Source organism: Cervus canadensis, chromosome 3 (genome assembly GCF_019320065.1).
Source record: "Cervus canadensis isolate Bull #8, Minnesota chromosome 3, ASM1932006v1, whole genome shotgun sequence".
Taxonomy (NCBI): domain Eukaryota; kingdom Metazoa; phylum Chordata; class Mammalia; order Artiodactyla; family Cervidae; genus Cervus; species Cervus canadensis.
The window spans coordinates 101166950-101176026 of NC_057388.1; the positions used below are offsets into that span (position 1 = coordinate 101166950).

A 9077-nucleotide genomic window follows, 5' to 3' on the forward strand; every position below is an offset into this window, starting at 1 on the left:
TCCTATGAGTGTCCATGGTGACTGCAACTTCCTTCTATCTAATAGAATATGGTAGAGGTGATAGGATGTCATTCCATGATTGTGTTATGGTAGTTAACCCACATCTTTCTAGCCAGCTCTTCTCTTAGGGACTCTCTTTGCTGGCTTGAGCTGCTATGTTGAAACAGTTCACTTGGTAAAGACTGGGGGTGCCCACCAGGATCTGAGGGCAGCCTTCAACTGACACCCAGCAAGAAGCAGATACCCTCAATTCCACAACAACAAAGGAAGAAATTCTCTTATTGGAAACATAAACTCCACTTAAACCATTATCAATCATTAACACTTCAGGGTCCATGAAGGATTTAATAAAAGGTTTGGTAGAAAGGTGGATCAAAGAATCTGACCTTGAAAGGGATGACTGCTCATAGGTGAGCATAGACTTGTAACAGGAAAACCCAGCTGGAAATATATTCCTCCAGCATCACCACTTTCCTAGGTCTGGGCCATATGAGTTGTTGCCCATATACTTAACGTCTTTACAATGATCCGATGAGGAGAGGTGTGTTTATGGGTCCCAAAGGTGGAATAAGAGGGATGGGGTTGTCAACAGAATCAACAAACAATCTATCATAGGAATTGAAAAGAATTTTATTCAAGCCAAACTGAGGACTACAGCCCAGGAGACACAGATTCAAGAAGCACTTGAATTGTGTTCCTCTGGACTGGAATATGGGAGAGGCTTGTATATAGGCAAAATCCACTAAGTTACATAAATTGTTTGTCAAGAATTAAGATTGGAACTGGCAAGTAATAGTGCTTGTTAAGCAAAAATAGGTTGGGCTCTGAAATGGTTGCAAGGGGAAACCTTGGGACGGTTAAGATTGCAGTTGGCAGTTGTTAGCAGATACTGTTTAGAAAACCACTGTTGGTGTCCTTTGAATTTTATATAGTTCATACAATTCAAGTTCTCGGCAAAGCAAGAACATGTTTGAAACCCCATCCATGGTGGCCACCCAGCTCCATTTTAGATGCATGAACCACAGTTTTTTATCTTACCAGAACAAAGAACAAACATCAAATATGACAGGGATACATTCCTTCAAACTTTCAGAAGAGGAAGATTAGCACGTACACAGCGAGTCAGCATGTCCTTGGTCCTGGGAAGGGACCCTCATTTTGAACAAGTAACTAACATTGGCATCCTAGGAAGGGGGCAGAGCATTTATTCCTGTCTTCAAAGTGGACGTTTTAGACGATCTGGTAAATGCACTCTTTTTGGTTTTTTTTTTTTTTTTCAATGCTTAAAGTAGGTATACCATGCGTGTCTGACAGGCCCTACAATGGGCCATTCTAGGTGGTGTAAATTTCAAGCCAAATCATGGATAAGCCAGAATGACTCCCCCATACCTCAGTACATGAAAATTCCCTCCTTCAGAACTCAGTCACAGACACCCTGAACAGCCCTCCACGTTGACACTAACCATGGCAACGTGCAGGCAAAACCAGAGAAGGCAAATGGGGGGCAGTCACTGGGCCTGATGGTAACTGAGCCTGGGAGAAATCTGCATCCTCACTGAGCTGAGATCACCTTCCTCTGCAGCCTGAGCATCGTCCTTCTGAGGGAGCTCTGGTTCAGATACAGAGCCTGAGCTTTCTTCTCGCATCCCCAGAAAAGAAGGACTCTTCTCACATTCCCTGAAACAGGGACTGCGGATGGAGGAGACGAGGCCAGGGGCCAAGGCCCGGGGTGGTGACCGGAGGACGGGCCAAGACGCAGCCAGCATTCACAGCCCTCTTCACGCTGCTCTTTGTCCTGCTGTGTATCCTGGGCCTCCTGGCCAATGGCTTCATTGTGCTGGTGCTGAGCAGAGAATGGGTGCGACGTGGGAGGCTGCCCCCCTCTGACCTGATCCTCTTCAGCTTGGGACTCTCCGCTTCTGCCTGCAGTGGGTTGGAATGGGGAATAACTTCTACTGTTTCCTGCATCTGGTCGACTACTGCAGCGGTCCCGCCCGGCAGTTCTTCGGTCTACCCTGGGACTTCCTCAACTCCGTCACCTCCTGGTTGGCTCCTGGCTCAGCGTCCTCTTCTGCATGAAGATTGCTGACTTCACCCGCCCCTCCTTCCTCTGGCTAAAGTGGAGGTTCCCCGCGTTGGTGCCCTGGCTTCTGCTGGGCTCTCTCCTCACCTCCTTCATTGTCACCCTACTGTTTTTTGGGGGGAACCGCGCTTTGTATAAAGGGTCCTTCACTAGAAAACCTTTCGGGAACATGACCTGCATCAGTGGAGCAGGATTCTGGAAATGTACTATTTCCTGCCCCTGAAACTGATCACTCTTTCAATTCCTGGCTCTGTTTTTCTGGTCTCGATTGCTCTGTTGATTGACTCTCTGAGGAGACGCGCATGGAGGATGCAGCACAGTGCTCACAGCCTGCAGGATCCCAGCGGCCAGGCTCACACCAGAGCTCTGAAGTCACTAGTCTCCTTCCTTGTTCTTTATACTCTGTCTTTCATGTCCCTGATCATCGATGCTGCAGGGTTCTGCTCCTCAGAGAATGACTGGTACTGGCCATGGCAAATTTTAATCTACTCGTGCACATCCATCCACCCCTTTATCCTCATCCTCGGCAGCCTCAGGCTTCGGGGGGTGTTCGGGCAGCTGATTTTGTTGGCCAGGAGCTTCTGGGTGGCCGAGGTGGTGTGATCCCCTTAACCAATCCATCAGAAGAGGCTCAAGTGAGGATGACAGAGCTACAGTCCATTTACATGAAAATGTCCTCAATATCGGTTGGATCATATTGTGGGCTTTCTCCTTTGGGAAGGAGAGGAGGGGAGTAAAATCTGGGAACTCTTTGAGCATAATTTCTTCCTGGAACACTATTAAAATGTGGCCCCAGAGGTCCCAGAGAGCCAGCATCATCCAGAAGGACAGAATATAAAAATTCTGTGTTACTCTCTCTCTCTTTGTATCCCCTCTGTTATGTGGAAGCCTTTGGTTAAAAAAGTCTTAACTGCACTATCTTTAAAAAAAGTAATTTTATTTATTTCTTTATTTTTGGCTGTGCTGGATCTTTGTTGCTGCACGGCCTTTTCTCTAGCTGTAGTAGGTGGGCTTCTCATGTGGGATCCTCCCGGACCAGGAATCGAACCCGTGTCTCCTGCATTGGCAGGTGGATTCTTTACCACTGAGCCACCAGGGAAGCCCCTTAACTGCACTATCTTACCTCGGTTGTCTGCTGGGAAATTAAGACAAATCGTGTCTGTTACTGAGCTAGTGTGTGGCTGGGGAGGAAGTGACCTTCCTGAGGATAACGTAATGGTCACTGTGTGAGCCCCAAAGGACAGTAATTGTGGTGGACAGTGGCCCGGGCTATGAGATCTAATAGTCCTTCTTTCCATGGAGATTCTTTTTCTCTTACCAAAGTTGGATACTTCGATTTTAATTTTATTAAAACTACTAGGTTTCTTCACAACACATTTTCTCCTTAATATTTCTGTTGTTCTGGTTTTGATTTTCTCTAAGTGGCAGCCAGACTTGTCCCATGTTTATCCTTCCTTTGGAAGATTTTTCTTCTTTTTCAGATTGTCTCAAACTTTTTCCTAAAGCAAATGTCCCAAAGTCACATGTGAATTAAATAAACATGTACTTTTTGTTCTGAAAAAAAAAAAAAAAGTTTGTGTTCAAAACTGTTTAACTTTTTTTTTAAAGAATTACCCCATTAAATCTTATGTTTAACTATTTGTTTAAAATAGTTTGTTCCAATTACTATGCAGAAGTTTTTAGAAATAATTTTGGAAAAAATTTTAATTAGAGTTAGGTGCCTCTCAGGCAGAATATAAAAAGTTTTTGCTAAAAGTATCAATGTGCATATTTCAGAGACTAACCTGTAACTGGATTCCTGTTAGAAATTTTAATTTCCACTGAGAGTAAAAATAATTTCCTTACTAATCAGGGTATATGCTGCTGAGTGGATATACACTCATGAACTAAAATCTTTGGGGAAATTATTCTACACTTTAGCTTTAACTATTTTTTAATAGGTAATATGTTTACATTGTTAAAAATTCAAAAAGTACTGAAGAGTATATATAAAAAATATCTCTACTACTTTCCCCTTCTGAGATATTCTTAACAGTTTCAAGTTTGTCCTTCTAAAGATATTTTATTCTATGACAGAAAGCCTCGAATACCTAACAAACTTTTCAACTAAGTTACTTACAAACTACTGTATTCCAGGTGCTGTGCTTAGTCGCTCTGTCATGTCCGACTCTTCGGAACTAACTAGCCAACTGAGTTATTACCTGTCACCTGTGGCCTTTACACAAATGGTTGTACATGATTCACGCTTCTCTATACCTTACTGCTTCTGTTTGACAATACGTGAATCTTGGAGATCTACACATATGTACACACATACATTTCCTCACTTTTTTAGATGTACCACAATTTTTAAAATTGTCACCTGTTTGTGGTCAGTTAAAGTTGCTTCCTGTCTTTTGCTATTATAATATTGATAGCAAGGGTGCAATGAGTTGACTGTCTCTTGTACATGTCTCTTGTACCTGTACAAATTAACTATAGGATAAAGTCCATGAAATGGAGTTCCTGGGTTGAATGGTGTGTGCACTTCTAATTTTGATGTGTTGCCCTCTATAGGTTTGCATCAATTTGCTTTCTCACTAGCAATTTATGAGTGTGCTTATTTTTACACTTTTCATTTTTTTGGCCAGTCAGTGAAAGGTGGCATATTAGTGTAGTTGTAATTTGCAAGACTTACTTTGAGTAAGGTTTATCATTATTTTATATGTGTAGAGCCATTTGTTTTTATTCTCTGTGGAAAGCCTATATCTTTGCTTAATTTTGAGTTTGGATTTTGGCTTTTTCATCTTTTTTTCTTTTTGGCTGGACTGGATTTCATTGCTGTGTGTGGTCTTCTCATCGAACTGGCTTCTCTTGTTGCTTAGCACAGGTTCTAGGGCATGCAAGCTTCAGTAGTTGTATGAGTTTAGTTGCCCCAAGGCATGTGGAATCTTCCCAGACCTGGGATTGAACTCATGTCCCCTGCACTATAGGTGGACTGTTAACCACTGGACCAGCAGGGGAGTCCTAGCATTTTTCCTATTGGTTTGTAAGAACTCTTTATATCTTAGCAAAATTAACTCTTATTATTTGATAAAAAATAACTGCCTTTTGGGTTCTTCTAGCACTTTTATGCTTTTATTTTTACATTTAAATATTTGATCCTTATGGAATTTATTCTTATAAAAATTATCATGTATAGGTGAAATTTGCTTTTTTCCAAATTATTAGCTTTTTGCCCTAACACTATTTATTGGTCTTTTCCTTCACTAATTTAAAATGCTACTTTTGATCATTAATAAATTCCTGTATATGTTGGTTTATTTCTAGACTTTCTATTATGTTTCACTGCCTTGGTGTAATCATGTGGCATTTCAACTACTTTAGATTTATGATGTTTGAGTAACTAGTAAACTAGTCTTTCTTCACTAATCTTCTTTTTCAGAAATTTCTTGCTTATTATTTTTAAAATAGTAGTATCTGATCTCAAACAAAAATTTCTTTTTTATTATTTAAAGTTGACCCTGTTAAACATATACTTTAAAACAAGTATATGTTAAGTATATGTTTAAGACATACACATCCATGTTATTGAGTCTTTTATTCAAGAATATGGTATGCCTTTCCATTTGTTCAAGATTTTTTATTACTTTCAGTAATGTTTCAAGTTTTTAAAATATAGATCTGCATTTTTTTGTGATATGAATTCCTACGTATAGTTAACCATTTATACCTTAGTTTCCTGTACATTAAATTAGGTGATACTATGTTCATTGGAAGGACTGATGCTGAAACTGAAGCTCTAATACTTTGGCTACCTGATGTGAAGAGCCCACTCATTGGAGAAGACCCTGATGCTGGAAGATATTGAAGGCAGGAGAAGGAACAACAGAGGATGAGATGGTTGGATGGCATCACTGACTCAATGGACATGAGTTTGAGCAAACTCCAGGAGTTGGTGATGGACAGGGAGGCCTGGCATGCTGCAGTACGTGGGGTCACAAAGAATTGGACATGACTTAGTGACTGAGCAATAACAACTAATTTTAGAAAAATTGCGAAGATTTAATGTGGAATATATGTGTATGACATGTTAACAGTACTCATCAAAATTTTTTAGTAGTATTATAATAATGCATAGTTAATGTTATTTTAAAAAATCATTTTCTGTATCTTCATCAGTATGAAAATAGTAGAGGAAACAGAGTGTGGCAAGGAGTTTTCTAGCCACCAGGAAAGACCAGTTTTTCTTTCTCTTTCTCTGACTCTTGTTTTCTTTTTGCTTTTTAAAAAATTTTTTGAATTGCCAAACAGTGCAAATATGCTAAGTGTGACTGAGATAAAGAAAAACCACTTGTGGTGGATAAGAAATCACTGAGAAGGAAGTCCGATGCTGAAGAAGGCCACTGCAAGTTCACTAGAGGGTGTGACTAAGAGAATAATTTACTTAAGTAGCATTTTGGCATCAGCTGAAGAAGTAAGAAAAGACCCAGAAGTTATTTTTTCTCTATTTTTTTCCTTTGAAGAAATAAAGGAGAAAGGATGAAATTATAATGGAATAATGAGTGTTACTATACAATAGCTATTATCCCTAAACTTTATTCTATATTTTATTTTGTAAGGTTGCTATGCTACGCTATTATATTAAAAATTGAAAGACTAAAAAAAAAAAAAGTGTTAGAAATCATGTTAGATCAATGGGAAATCAGATTGCTGGTGGATCCTTGATCACATGCTCTTTTTGGGCAATGTTTTTTTTTTTTTTTTTTTTTTTTTTAATGGTAAGTTGGGTTCTGTGGGCGTCCCAGGTGGCACTAGTGGTTAAGAACCCACCTACCAATGCAGGAGACATAAGAGACATGAGTCCAATCCCTGGGTAGGGAAGATCTCCTGGAGAAAGAAATGGAAACACACTCCAGTATTCTTGCCTGGAGAATCCCACGGACAGAGGTGCCTGGTGGACTACAGTGCATGAGGTTGCAAAGAGTTGGACACAACTAAAGTGACTTAGCATGCACACAAGTCCAATTCTATAATGTCAGGGAAGCTTGTCTAACCCCCCCCCCCATCTTATCAATCAGTGGCAAATATCACAGCTTACTACTAGAGCTTTTATGAAACATATTTTCTAAAATTTAAAAGCATGTTAAACACTAATACATAAATCGGAATATGTTAACCTTTTGTGGTGGCCACAGATTCTTTGAGAATGTATCAGTTAACAAATATTTTTTGAGTGCTTACGTGTAGACAACGCCCTGAGCTGGGGATAAAGTAGTGAGTATCATAGATTAAGCTTCTACCCCATGGAATTTTCAGTCCTGTGGGGAGTTGGGAATAGTGTCTAGTCATTCAGGTGAGCATGTCATTACAAATTGGGACAAGTGTGAGGATGGGAAACCATGGTGTCCTGTGAGTGTGTGTAGCAGGAGGACTCGGGCATAGAGCTGGTGGGGGTGGGGAAGAGGCACGTACCAGCAGGACTTCCTCAAGAAATGATAAAAATGGGATGAGATACCACTTTAGCACACAATTCTGGGGGCTCATAGATCCCCAAACCTGTCAAGGAGTTCCAGACTAAGAAGCCCTGCTCTCTAGTGGTGTTCCTGGTCTCAAGTGTGTAAAGCGGAGAATGCTATGGAGGAGATTTTGTTCTGAGTAGGAGACTGGGTTTGTGTCCAAGGAGCAAGAGGTCCTGAAGTCAGGGGACCCTCTGTCTTGGAAATTTCCAGGTGGGTTCAGACAGATGTTATGTTGTCACACTGGTTTACTATCTCCCTGCCTTGTCTCCAAGTGATTCCAGAAATACTCTTAAATTTGGCTTCCATTTTGGACCCTGAATTTTGTTTTCCTGGGGTTCATGCACTGATTTATAAATTTATGATTTCTCCATGAAAAAAGAAATTGAAGGCTTTCCTGGGCTAGTGCCTTGGGTGAAAGTCAGACTCATTTTGTGAACCGATACTAGAAAAACAAACTCCATATCCCTCCGAACTGGGGCAGGACCTACCTAACCACGGGGTTGTTGTCTAACACCGAGATAGAAAAACAGGGTTGTCATCAGAGTTAACACTTAAATAAAACACCAAGTAAGCTCTGTTTATTTTTGCTTGATCTTCAGCTGTTACTCAGATGGCATGGTATCTTCTCCATTAAAAAAAGGAAAATAGAAGGTGCTTTATCTGTCATTATAACCTCTGTTCAATTATCAACTTCAAGACCTGATCATTCATTTTTATTTCTAACATTTCTCTGTACTGTAAATAACTTCTGGTCTGTGTCCACTAGCTTCTCAATTCTTGGTCTTTCAACCTTATCTTATAGTCTGCCCTAAATAGAGGAAGTTGAATTATAAACAGTTGATTCACTTACTCCCACTAGTGAAGCATGAAATAGAGAGTTTGCTGGACTAAAAGAAGAAAATAGTTTGTCTCAATTAGTCTAACAGGCCTGGTGGAGAAGAAGAGGATAATTTTTAGAATATTATATATTAGGTGTGCTATTCCCACTTCAAAAACTGCTCTCTTGCTATTGCCTCTAATGCAAATTCCATGGGCTGGTTTTCAAAGCTCTACTATGCACACCACCCCCACTTTCCAGCCTTACCTCCTCTTCACTGACTCCTCAAAATGAAATCTTTGCTCTATCCAAACTGGTTAGTTCACTCTTTCCCAGACAGACCTTGGTGTTTTCTATCTCCTCACCTGGCTTGCATCATTTCCCTGTGAGCCAAGAATGAACTCTCTCTCTCTACTCTCTCATCTGTAGAAGTTCTACCATTTTCTATGGCCATTTAAATTTTTCCTTCCCCATCAATTCTTTTGCAAACCACCTAGATTTTTTTTCCTTCATAAGGGAATTTTGTGAATTCCATGGGCTTTAATGTCTATCTCATATTTGGCAGCTAACCAAATATTGCCTAATTGTACTTTGCCATTACTGGATTATGTTGCAATTTCTTTTCAGTATTTATCTCTTATCTTTTCATATAATCCCCAGGTTATGGGGAAGGACC

The 9077-nt window shown here is 40.2% G+C and overlaps 1 protein-coding gene across 1 annotated transcript; it reads left to right on the top strand.

The window, feature by feature from the left end:
- Positions 1-396: 396 nt before the first annotated feature.
- On the top strand, positions 397-2868 carry TAS2R41 (taste 2 receptor member 41). The gene is given in 5 exon segments (XM_043462360.1): positions 397-410; positions 1687-1910; positions 1913-2044; positions 2047-2256; positions 2259-2868. Coding segments are annotated over 5 exon segments (1008 nt in total). The 3' UTR covers positions 2687-2868.
- Positions 2869-9077: the final 6209 nt, after the last annotated feature.